The sequence below is a fragment of the Pleuronectes platessa genome, chromosome 7 (genome assembly GCF_947347685.1).
Source record: "Pleuronectes platessa chromosome 7, fPlePla1.1, whole genome shotgun sequence".
Taxonomy (NCBI): Eukaryota; Metazoa; Chordata; class Actinopteri; order Pleuronectiformes; family Pleuronectidae; genus Pleuronectes; species Pleuronectes platessa.
In genome coordinates this window covers 9,857,529-9,871,127 of record NC_070632.1, presented here as the reverse complement: position 1 = coordinate 9,871,127, position 13,599 = coordinate 9,857,529, and the positions used below count along the sequence as shown (strand labels likewise).

Below are 13,599 nucleotides of genomic sequence, written 5' to 3'. Positions count from 1 at the left end.
AATGTGGCCCCAGGTGACTCTGGTTTGTGAGTGGCCATGACATTTGCTTTACCAGGTGTAGAGGAGCGTGAAGCATACTCTGATAGGGTCTGTGAACAGTTATCACATTTACTCCAGGCTACAGGCTATGTGGCTGGTTTGTCAAAGCTGACTGTACATAGTGCTCTCCCTCCCTCCCCTCTCTCCCACCCTCTCGCCAGCCCTACCACCTTCTTTTTCGGTTTTCACCGCCTCCCTCCCCTTTTTTTCCTCGCTCCCTTTCTCTCTACTTTTTGCTTGACCTGCTTACTGTCTCGGCCAGATCGTCTGTCACCCTCTCTGCTTCATGCAGTCAGCCTGCTCACCTTTATCTTCCTCTTCTTACCTCAGCACCTGCCTCTTTCTTTCTAGTGCATATATCTTGGAGGGGGCCGGGTAAAGCTTGCTGAGGGCTTGCAGTGGGTTTCAGTTGTGCTTGTGAAGGTCCTCATGTACAGTATAGCTCTACGCCAAGGACTTATGAAGCCCAGTGAATGTTTCAGATACACACATACATTGCACTGGATCCATGCACGCACTGCTATGGTCATGAATTATTCACTTTGTTTTCACTGGGCTGGAGCGCAAGAGATGGGGTGAGAGGGGGTGGGGTGAAAGAGATCTGAGTTTAGGAGAGAAGAGGCAGTAGCTGTTAGCTGATGCATTGGAGCGAGCCTCCTTATAATTCTAGTCCACTCTCTTAATGTTCCCAAGACATGGTAGCTAGAAAGAATCTGGACTGCAGTGTTAAAGTGTAGGTACTCATAGATGCCAGATGTTTTTATGCTCTGTTACCAGCCAAGTCCCTAAAGAGATATAAGACGTCACTCTACACCGATTATTAGATGTGCAAGTAAACGTTGTCACTATACAATTAAAGAGTGAGATGGTAAATTATCCTCCAGCCCTGGGTAAGCCAATGTCATTTTATTCAGGCCAGGTCCGCAGAGCTTTCCAAGTGCTGGCAGATGGCCAAACAGTCGACTACTCCTCCATGTCCAGCTGGATAATTAATCTTACTCATTTTCAATTCCAAAACAATAGTTTTGATGCAGTTGTGATAGAAAATCTGTGTAGAACTTACGACCTCTGGCTCAACTTCAAAACAAAGCGAGCACATTAATAGTGAAACCGCTCTGTCTCTCTGTATCAGTCCCGCCCCCACGTGGTCTATATAAATGTTGTGCACACTCAGCTGTGAGGTTAAGTTCTGCCAAGTAGAGGTGGTGCTTTTGTCTTCAGTATTAATAAATATCAGCAAAATAATTGATGACAAAACACATCAAGAACAGCATTGATTGTACAGACAGTGGACATCCTCATTAGATGGGCGAGTATACTTTGGAAAACACAGTTGGCAGAAACTTAAAAAATTGCTGCTTGTACTGCACACCTTATAGATGTATGGGCTTAAAGACTGAGAGGATTCCTTAATCATGTTTGTGTACATTGTGGTTTTTAAATTAGTTTTCTAAGATATATTCTAAGATATATTACAAACACATTTAACAGGCAATGTTAAATGTGTGTGTGTAAAGCATCAAATCAAATGTTAATTTTTACAGTTTTCGAATATCTTAGAACACCACTTTTATTTGTAAATGTGCCCTCTGTATGAATAATTTAACATCTATCACAGTAAGGTGTAAAAACCTGTGAACTATGTAGGTGAAAATTAAAAGTAACGTGTTCTGCAATCAGCCCCAAAGCTTTGTTCCCTTTTTCTTCTCTCCATTTGTCCAGACAGATAACCATTTCCCTGTAAGTAGAACTTTTCAAGTGCTGTAGCCCACACAGTTTATCGATGTATGATGCAAGTAGGATGAAATGTCTGTCTGTCCCTGCCCCACCTATCTAGGGAGAAACCTTATTGCTTTTGTTTGCCGTCTTAGGTCCCTTTGCTACATCCCCTTAACTGAAGCCTTCAAGTTATCATGATTATGCTATTTATGCACTCAAAATTACATCAGGTATCAGTCGTTCTAAATAAAAGTTAAAGTTTTGCAGTTAGGTACACGTATCGAGCAGAATTAGAAAATATAAATTAAATTAGTTGTAATTTGTCGGTAATCCACTTTGAAAGTACATAGAGACCCACATGCACTCATAAATTCTGCATGTGTACCGAACGAATGCAGCGAGTCCACGTGCAGAATTAATTTTGTTTATATACTGAACCAAAAGGCCCTTAGCGGAAATTCTCGGTTCGGAAACATGTACTGTTACACCCCCTAATGGAGACCCATGTGGCAAATACTGCAAGAGCAAAACAATCACTTCATAAACTGTGAATATTGAGCTACACTACAGGGTTTGGGTTATAGTTATCAAATGTCCTTGCTCTGTAGACCTGGCAAGCCGCATCCACTTCCAGGTACAGTGATCTGCTAAATCCTCTAATGTATTAGGGCTGTCTGCCATGCTCTTTCTCCAGTCCTAATGGGATTACATCGTGTAGTGTCCAGCAGTGGCATGGTGCTCACATGTAAGTCTCTGTAGTGCAGGGAAAATACACACAGTCTAACTTCTGCTGGGTGAAAAGCACATTTAGCCTGTGGTTTTCATTTTGAAATATTTTTTAACCATGTGAAGAGGTTAATTTTGTCAGCCGAATACATTTCCACAGAGTTTGTTTACCTCAGCTGAAATCAAACACATGCCATCAAAGTTAGCTGTTTGGTATCTGTTTTGAGACTCTCCTGCCAGTTAAGTCTTTCCAAATGGTTTTTAGCCTATATAAAGTAGAATAATTTGTTTTTAAACTCTTTGCTCATTGATCTCTGCAGGAATCAGAGGCCTTTCTGATATAATGAGGTGATATTTTGGCTAAAAGTCTCAGCACAGGAAATCCAGCGACACACTGACAATTAACAAGAAGAGCGCTGGCAGAATCTCTAGCCCTTTTTCTCTATCTCACCTTGAGAATAGCCAGAATAACTATTTTTTTTAATTTGTTTTGTGGACTCAAGCACTTCAACCACGATGAATTTTCATCTATCCCTTTAAGAATGCATGTTGGATTTCATCAAACTTGGTGGGAATATTTCTTGGGGAGGGTATCTCCAGATGATAAACCTTTGGAGCAGGTTGGTTAAAGGTCAAGGTATTCCATATATCTCTGCAAATAGCAGCACTAGAGAGATGAACAAAGGCTTATTGATCAGAACATTTATCGTCATCATATTTCAAATGATAAGGGATGTCATATGGTATAGTAAAATATAAACTCTTGCCACCAATACAATATACAGTCTTATCGCCATCATCAAATTCTGACAGAATGATGTCAGTATAAGATGGTATTACTGCAATACAAAAAAGTTGACATGTCTGATTAGTTTGTATATCCTGCAACATTTTTGTGTGCATGTGTCAGCTCAACATTTTCTGTGTAACATCAGCCTCAGAGATTTCACCATTTGCGTTTTCCCTTGCATTCTTTGTGTTCCATGTATAAGAAAACACTGTTGTTGTGAACCTAAACAGTGAGGACACTAAGAACACAATGGAGCATATCACTGACTCTACGCTCATAGTTAATAATTTACAGTCCTGCCACAAATGTTTTGTGGCAAATCTTCCTTGCATGAGAAGTTCTCTTGCTCAAATGGTGGACTGTGTAGCGTTCAGATCATTTACTTACTACCACAGCAAAAAAGTGAAAAAGTCCTGCATGTGTTATCTCGAGATGGAACGGTTCACGACTGAATCTGTACTGAGAAACTGTTAAAATTCTGCAGGGAGAAATACTTTCTCATTCATTGCGCTGTCAACATTCCGTCAGTGGTAATGTCTTCTTAAATGGTTAATCATATTGAAAGTATTGAACATTGAATAAGCCACACGTGTTGCAGGGTTTGTTTCCGCTAACTGTAGTTTTACGCACAATATACATATCGCAAAAGACTGCTTGAACGGTCTCATAGAGAAGCTCCATTTGAACCAGGGAGAGGTGATTGGCACAACTGAGACTAGTTGGCCAATCAACTCTCCCTCGATTCAGAAGTCAGCAGCTGAGTGGCCAGAAGGAGACATGGAGACACAGACACATGGGGGAGAGACACACGAGAGACTGTCGAGAGCTTAACTGAAAAGCCAAAGATTTTCAGTTTAGTTTTGAATTTATGTTTGCAGCGTGTGTGTTCTGAAGAAATAAAGTACACTGAAAAGTGAATGGTTCCTCTCTGGCTGTTGTGGTGAGAACCCGGTGGCATCAACATGTGCCACTAGAAGAAGTTTAGGCTAAAAAGAACAACATGTCTTTAATTTGGAACTGTATCGGATACAACAAAGATGAACTGTTGCAAAGTCCTAACGAACACTTGTGGTTACCACCAGAAGAAACACAACTAATCTTCATAGCCACCTACAACACAAGCTCAGAGATCAGCGAACAGTTTAAGAAATCTAGTGTAAGCAAGGCAAACCTACTCGCGTTAAGTCAAGTAGCAGCAAAGCAGTCCAACTGTTTTGCAACTCCTAATGGAAAAACCTCAAAGCGCTACAAAGAAAGAACAGAGGCCATCTGCTCTCACTTGATCTAATAAACACTCATCACAAGTTATCAAGACCTGATCAGTCCATGAAGTTACTTACTGTTTGTTTGATTCGCTCAAGAGTTTCTGAGACTGCATTTAAACATCATGAAAAATGACTCAACATTTTGTTCTCAGTGCAACACAAGAGGTGACGCACAGTCAGGACTGAGCAACCCGCAGACATGATCCAACGCCATCGATTAATGACTAAACACATAATCGTACGTTTTTTTATCTGAATCATCCCAATAAACAATGGATCAAATTAACGTGAACTTGTTCATTTTCATCTGCATGAACTGAATGAATTTTGAACTAGTTAATTTTAGGTGTGAACTGGCACAACACTGAGTATAACTAAATGAAAACTTTATAAGCTGTGTTATCCAGACATTTCCCATAAATACACTCTATACACCAGTGAAAATATAGCTCTTGGATTAAGTGAGGTGTTAGCAAGCAGGGATTTACATGATGACCGGCAAGTGAACCACCAACACGGACAACGGCACCAACATTGTGAAGGCCAACCAACTCAACAACTGTGTCAGGCTTCAGGCTACATCTGGCCATCGGTAAGTGTTTACATGGCTGAGGGAATTAACTGATCTGCTTGTCACTCTAACGATAGTGTATAATTTAGTCTTAGTTTTTTGCAAATTGAAAAGGTATGATTATTTGTTGATATAATATTACCATTTTGTTTGGGAGGGGACAACGGTTGAAGGGAGAGGAGAGGCTAAAGTGGATAATACACACATGGAAGGACACATTTTATTGAAGTGATAGTGTAGTAAGAGCAAAGTGAGATGGATGAAAAATGAACAGCAGAGACTTTGTATTGTATGGCATGTTGTTATATAACATTGATTTTAAGCTCATGTACACACAAGTTAGACTACTAAATGGTAGGGGGTTGTAGTCTTGCTCAAATGTTGTAGTATCGGTATTATTAGTCTTCAATTATTGAAGTTATAAAACTAAGTTATATATTGCAGTTGTTGTTTTTTATATGATTTAATTCATAATTTTGTCTTCTCCCCACTAAAGATTATGGCTGCATTGCTTGAGCTACTGGGCTTTGCAAAAAGTTGACGGGACATTTCTCCCACAGCTGGCAATAGAAAGTGGCACTGAAAGAAGCACAGCAGGAGCACAACCTCCCAGAGCACTCGCTCATCACAGAATGACCCACTAGGTGAGATTCCAGGCAAAAGATGATCGAAAGAGTCCTGGAGCAGCAGTCGGCAATATCTGACATTCTCCCCTCAGACAGAAAATCAAGGCTTTTGGTTCTTAACTGGCAGGACATGAATTCAAAGGCAGCTGTAACAGCAGTGAAAAGGTCGCAGACATAATGATCAGGGTGATGTCAGAAATGGAAGCAACAGCACGGAAGGTAATTGGATCATAATGTTTATTTGACATGAGGGCTGGTGATAAAATATTTCACATACACTAATCAGATATCGCATGATCTTGAATTGAACATGACATATAACATATTAGGCAGTGCAAAATGAATAAGGAATTTTTTTCAAGGCTGTATTCTTATATCTGTTCTAGGAGAGAGCCCCCACTGACCCAGAGGCCCAGAGCACGCATCCAGCCAGTGCCACTCTGAAGAAGGCAAAATAAATCAGTGGCAGTTTCTTCAAGACAACCCCAGTCACTGCCACATCTTCTGTCCAACTGGAGCAAGCTGTATAAGCTGAACAGCTAGTTGCTGTCCCCCACCCCACACAGACAGTGAGGTAGACCCTCTGGCTTAGTGGAAGCTCCATCCGGTCAGCTTCCCACAGCTGAGTAAACTAGGAAGTTTCTCTATACACCTGCAAATTGTTCACCCTCTACTGAATTGTTTTCATCCTTTACTCTACTCAAACCCAACTCTCATACCCCGACTACTCGGTAGCTTTACATGCCCCAAAATGTGACTAGTTAACTGAATGTGTTGTTTTATTTAACTTGACCCGTTTCACATAATCTATATATTACACCTTTTTTCTTTAATGTTAGATTTTTAGTGAGATATTGGATGATTTAACCAGAGTATTGCGAAATGGCCGCCTCCGTCAAATTTCATGCCACCTCCTGACAAAATTGAAGTAGTAGTTCAAAGGGTTTTAACTACTACTTAACTACACCCTGGTGGTGGAACAGAAGTATGAAATAGCATAATATTTTAATAGTCGAGTGAGGTACAAGTAGCTCAAACTTCTACTGGAGGATAGTTAATCAGTAAATGTACATTGTGATTTTCCACTACTCCATGACAGTCACAAACTATATAATTGATTTTGAATGACGTTTGCTGTTTAGTCCCAGTGTACAAGGCCTGTATGATGAAACATAAATAAAACTTTTAATAGAAAGAACTCTCAAAAAACCTCCTTTCAGTTTGTTCTGTGTCTGTCACTGTTTATCCATCTCTGGTGGGCGTCCCTGATCAAATCATTGCCTGGTAAAGTGAAGCAGGAAGGCCAAACCCTACCAAACAATGATCTGGACGAATACCAACCAGCTTCCCCTGCATAGCCCGGACTGTGGCTCATTTTTGCAAATTGCCTCATGATTATCTATTGTGCAAATCACAGATTAGAGTAACATCATTTGATTATTCTATCAATTGTCTTGCTTTATCTCAGAATCTCAGTTTTATTTCCAGTTTCATTTGTACTTATCTTCTCTTTGTGTTTTTACCTCCTCTTTGCCCATTCCCTCTCTGCCACCCTCCTTCTCTGCCTCTCTCTCCCTCCCTCTTGTCTCTCGCAGGCAAATGATGCACGCTGCAAGCTGAGTGTGCGTGTAGTGTGAGGGAGAGTCATTGGTGTGTGTGTGTGTTGTATGCGTGTGTGTGTGTGTGGAGAGAGAGAGAGAGACATAGACTGAGCCCCTAACACGGAGCATGCCTCTGCGTCCGGCAGCCGGCAAACATGAGCCACCCAGCCCTCCACGGCAGGACCAGCAGCAGCAGCAGCACACACACTCACACACACTCACACACCCTCACACACACACAGCAAACGGCAGCCGGGGGGCCAGCACTGACAGCAGCAGCTCCCGGGAAGAGGACAGCGGCGTTCCTGTTCCTGTCGGTGTTCCGGCTTTCTGTCCCGGTGCACAGCGGAGCCACAGTGCAAGAGCACCCATGGAGGAACCCACAGGCAATACTGTGGTCATCCGCATTGGTATCCCAGACCTACAACAGACGGTAAGAGCTTGTTCTGTAGCCACTGCTGGAGAGAGGATAAAAGAGAGGGAAGCTGCCTCTCCCCCTGTCTCTCTGACTGGATGCTTTCTTTCATCTTCCCATGTCTGCTTAAGGATTTTTTCTCATTTTCTCTTTCTTTACCATTCTTTCTGTGCATCCCAACCTTCTTCTTTCTATTTTCCTACTCATGTGTGCTTTTGGTATGCACACTTTGTGGCTGTATTTGCCTGCTGGCTTCTGGGGGTTCCGCTCCCTCTCTTCTATTCCACTGATGTCTCGCTAATAAATCTACCTCTTCATTAACTGGGCTTCAGCTGACTTTGACAACTGGCCACTTAGGGTGAGAGCTGGGGAGGTTTGGAGGGGAGAGGGAGAGAAAAGACATCCAGGATAGACGAGGCTATGAGAGGCATTGTAAATCCACGGAAAGACACAAAGTACAAAATCAAGACAGTTATAACTGAATTGTGAAACTTAACCTCACCCTGTCTGTCAGTCTCTGCTGTTGCTCTGTGCCAAGACAGAGATCAGAGTTCACGTTCGTCTGACTAAAATCTTTGCCCAGCAGTTCCCCTGAGGATGTAGTCTATCTTTTTCATATGGCATCCAGAGACTGTGACATTGATCCTTTCTTTATTGTCCCATTTTCAGTATAGAGCATGTACTCTCCCTCTTTTCACAAAATCCCTGCAACCATTCTGAAGTGTGTCTGTCTATGTTCGTTATCTGCAGAAGGTGGAATAGATCCTCAGCTTCGTTTCATGAATTTTTCAGGCTCTGCTATGGTAGTATATTTGGATTTATCTTTTCTTTTATATTTCCGTAATTTTTGGGTGATTACATCAGCGTCCATTTTAATGATATGTCATCTGGCTATACCTGTTTTAAGTAGTCAATTCCTTACTATTAAATGAGCACAATGCTTCCATTAAAATGTATTTTACAAGTCGTGTTTTAATGATCTTGAGCAGACATGGTGTGGAACTGCAAATAAATGCAGAGAAGAAACATTTTAGCCATAGTTGGCTGCATGGAGAATCAAATGAAGCATTTCAACATATCTCTAACCACATCCCTCTCCCTGTAGCAAAGTAGCACACCCATAAGGTCACACTATTAGAGAGGTACCACATGACTTGTTCCATGCAACAGCACAGCATTAAGCTTTTTATTACTAATGTGTGTCAACCAACCCCTCCTCTCCTGCTCTCATATTTTCACTGTTGACATCCCCGCTAATGAAATAGTGAAATGCAGATCAAGTCTTTAAGACAACTCACTGCAAACTTGTGCTGAAGTCCTTAGTCTGTGGCTCATTTTGAATTCATTTAGGATTTTTTCTCCAGATGCTGATGGTGAAAGCAAGTGACTGTCTGTTTGTTATTGTTGATTACCTCATTGTTGTTGGCTACTTGGCTGAAATGACCCATTGTATCCTAGTGAAGCTCCAGCGCATGCCAGAAATAAAGACAGGACATAAAAGGAGAGCAGTTGAAAAGAAAGCAGAGAATTCCCTAAAGGTGCTGCACAATCACTGTCTGTGAACAAAAACGGTTTTCAGTCAGGCTCACCCACTCGCGCGCGCGCGCGCGCACACACACACAAACAGAGATAGACACACATTATTGTATTGTACTTCTGCAGTTGTGAGGACACATACTGTCAAAATGCATTCCCACCTAGACCCCATTCTAACTATTTACCTAATTCTAGTCCAACCCAACCATAGAAAGACACACACACACACACACATCTTCAAGTGCATGTCAAACTTACACCATATAGACAAAAAATCCTAATGTATACATGAGCACACAAGCATGCCCTTTAACATACACGTTCGTAAGTATGCATGCACACACAACGCACACACCTCGTAAGTCGTAATCCTATTACCACCGGACTTCCCTTTAATGTGCTTATGTAACTTAAAGATACTCAACCGATCATTAGTTTCACTTTCAAGGCGTCCCCTTTGGTTTGATGTACGACAGCCAAGAACTTGAAGAGCGTGACACAATGAGAGATAAGGAGACAAACAGAGAGACAGCCTGAAAGTCTGACAGACAAACAAAAGCAGATGACAGATGGTCAAACTCTTGACAGTTTGAATCTTTTATGGAGTATTCAAAAGTGACTTTTGTGTACTCTGAGTAAGATGGAGATTGCACTAGAATAGTGAGCCTGAAGTAGGATTACACATCTCCTGCTGTGTTTCAAGCCAGGATCAGGAGAATGCACAGCAACGTGCAACGATCACACCAGGAAACACTTTACCCTTTCAGCAGGACAGAAGGGAGGAGCAAGTCTAAAATGGCTTAATCCTCACACCTCCTATTTCAAAATCTTGGGGGGTTATATCGAATGACCACTGTTTTTGCAAGCTAATTTGTGGTGATAAGTTGTTTTTGCAGCTTTATAGAGTTATAAAAAAAACAACACAAAAACAGCCCATGGTGCCATGCATCAACTTGTGTTAGCCTTATATAATACTGCAATGACTGCAGGCACAGAGGCATTTCTGTATAATTTAGTCTTCCACCTGAGGACCACAAAACGACAGCTGGAGCAGAGGAACTACGTAAGTGATAGGAACAGTCTTAAAGGATAGAGCACGACTTGGACTACAGCTGGGAGGAGGAGAAAATCAATAGGTTGAGTTTAGAATCATCTATGAGCTCAATATCCCACTATTCCCAACAACAATTTGGTTTAGAGGACTTCTTTATTTACAACATCAGTGTGTAATGGAGATCTCAAAGATAAAACCTGGCTCTTGTTTGGTGTATTTTTCTTGGTTTCCGGTGAGGTAGGTGAAGTACATTAAACCACAGTGGTGGAAAAGTCAACTGCTGCGAAAAAGTTGGACATTGAGAAAATTTAGATTATTGGATGTTTCAATTTTTGTTAAGAGGAATACCTGTGAGTAGGTATATCCAAAAGTTAATGCTGGGGAAATGGGAAAGATATTGCTGTGATTTAAGTAGGGCTGTGAAATGATTACAATTTTTAATCAAATTAATCACAGGTTTCTATGGTTTAATCATGATTAATCACATTACCGATTTTTTCGGAATATTTTTGTGAAAACAAGATTTATGACATTTAACTTTTCTTTTGTGCTGCAACTCAGCAGTTCTTCAGCAGTTATCATTGCTTTTCCATATGGAACATTAATATAATCTTCATCCTAAACAGAATTCGGGTTCCTTAGCCATTGTGTGGTTGAATAAAACTTTTTTTAAAAATTAAACAGAAATTATTTGAGCTTCTTAGCCATAGGATGGTTGACATTTTTTATCACACAACCATTAACCACACCATGATACAATCTAATGCCTCTAAAGGCCCTCTTAGCTACTCGGTCTTTAGCCAGTTGGTGAGGCAAACTAACTTGTTCAAATTCTCTGACAGTAAAGCTGACCGCTTCTTTTGCACAATGTGTCCGGCGAGTGAGTCTTGTTTGGCGCATTCCACTTGAACGCCCCTCGCGTTGCGGTGGTTAGGCGGGTATTGCTACGGTGAAATGATAACGTCTTCTCGCAGAGTGTGCATATCACCTTGGTTTTACTGAATGTTCGATCTTTGTTTTTTTGGAACACGATCTTCCCGTCCAGAAGGTCCTCAGGTTCATCAGAATTATCCATGTTGTTTGTTTGTTTGAATGGCAGCTGCCGTCTGACTGCATTAGAGCGCCGACTAGTGCAGAGGCGGCGGAATTGGAAGGTCCTTCTGCGCATGCGTTAAATGCGTTAAAAAAAAAAAAACGAATTAATCCTGTAATTTAGTCATAACGCGTTAACGCGTTATTTTTCACAGCTCTAGATTTAAGTGTTTTATTACATAACAGTATTGTTCAGTCCTCTGTGTAACTTTAACTTAGTCCTGTGTGCGGTGGAACAGGAGATATGAAAGTTGCATTAGCACTTGATTCTACCATTTGTTCATAGAGACTGTTGAAATGATTATTTGCAAAGATGGTTGTTTTTTCGGATGATGGGTATCCATTTCCATTTTTCTTATCCAACTCCACCATAACTCACTTTCAATTTTGCAGCGAAAAAGGCACCTTCCAAATACTGCAAGTAGGTGTCATTCAAAAGGAGCAGGAGATGCGGAAATACAAAGTCTACCCACTTCTCTTTACCTACATTCAATCGTATTCTCCTTGATGCCATGCTCCCTATATTAATTTGCAAAAATGTTAGCTGTCAGAACTATAACGAGGATTTAGCTGTAAAATTTAAAAAAAAATGGAAATGAAAAAGATATCACGGCAGTCTGCGCCATCTTCAACCAAGTATACACATTGGTTTGTGAGTTTTTTTAAGTATCCTTACTGTTTGTTAGGGGCGGGAATCGGCAGAGACCTCCCGATACGATACAATCACGACACTGTTGGTATTGCGATTCTGTAAGTATTGCGATTCGATATTACGATTTCTTGTGATTTTTTTAATTTTTTTTTAAAATACTGGACCATGGAGAACAGTTGAATCATACCTTCAAATACAACACAGTCAAATTCACTTAGAGCTTTACAAGTTTTATTTCAAATATTAACATTAACTTAATGACTGCCGGCAGCCAATAGAGAAAATAAATAAAAATGTGCCCTATTATTGTATTGTCCCTGTCAACTGCACACAAACTGAAAGATTAAGAAATTTAAGCCACTTAGGCTACTTTTAAACAGTAAATAAAAAGGTAAATTAAATAGAATGAATGAATACAAGTTTACTTAAAATAAAAACTTTGAAATAAACAAAAAGTATGCTATGCTTCACTGTTGTTTTGCATGTAGGCTATGCAAAGCTAGTGCTTGGATATGTTTTAGATTCTTGTACAAAAACAAGGGCTGGTCAACATGCTCTGGGGTGAGGTTGGTCCTCCCCTCATATATCGCCCCCATATAAAACTAATTATAAACAAAATTAAAAAAAATCATCATTCATTAGAATTGCGATTCGTAACTGAATATATTTTCTCCCCCATCTCTACTGTTTGTAGGAGCCATTTTACTCATGGATGCTTCATGTGTCATTCAGGACGCTGACCTTGATGCTTGATTCTCTATCTAGCTGGTAAATAGTCTCTGGATGCTGAGTTAGAATTGTGGGCTTTCTTTGTGTACTCCATCTTCACAATCCAAAGACATGCACAGTCTTAAAATTGTATACTCTAATTTGCGCATTGTTGTTAATGTGATTGTGCTGTTTTTTTGGCTCTGTGTGTCAGGCCTGTGATAGCCCAGGGTGTACCCTTCCACTCAGCCACTTTCAGCCTCATAGTGGTGTAGCTAATGGACGGATGAATGTTTAAATTACCTCCATCAACAACACAACTGGATCACAGTGTGCACAGAATTTTTGCATGAAGATCTGACTGATTAGACTGTTGAAGAGAGCCGGAAATCAAGTTAAATGTTAAATTGAACTTTAGCTCGTCTTTGTACATATTTAATTGTCTAGTAAATAATTACTATGGAAGCAAGCAGGTTCCAGCTACAGCTTTGAAGTTCTATAGGCCTTTACCCTATATTTCACAAGTACTAATCAGAAAATTAAGCTCATCTGAGAAGTGCTAAAACAAAACAAGGCATAAATAAAATAGTTAGTGCTACTGACAGTTGAGTAAAGCCATTCAGTTTCAGCACATGCTTTGCAGCTCCACATCATTATGCTATTGTTGAAGCTCCAGATAAACTGAATCAGTTTGCCAGTTTTAGGCTTTCCTGTATTCAGTCCATGTCCATTCTCTGACTTAGCAAGTAGAGTGGGAGCGTGCGGTCAATAACTAGTTTATCTCTGCTGCTGGTAGGCCTGACCC

General features: G+C 40.6%; 1 protein-coding gene across 1 annotated transcript in view; it reads left to right on the top strand.

Annotated features, from left to right (window-relative positions):
• The window catches only part of shank3a (SH3 and multiple ankyrin repeat domains 3a), a 162,175-nt gene that overhangs the window by 29,196 nt on the left and 119,380 nt on the right, over positions 1 to 13,599 (top strand). The window contains exon 3 of the mRNA XM_053427020.1: positions 7,332 to 7,770. Within this exon, the coding sequence (XP_053282995.1) occupies positions 7,465 to 7,770 (306 nt within the window). The 5' untranslated portion in view covers positions 7,332 to 7,464. The remainder of the gene's footprint in view (positions 1 to 7,331; positions 7,771 to 13,599) is intronic.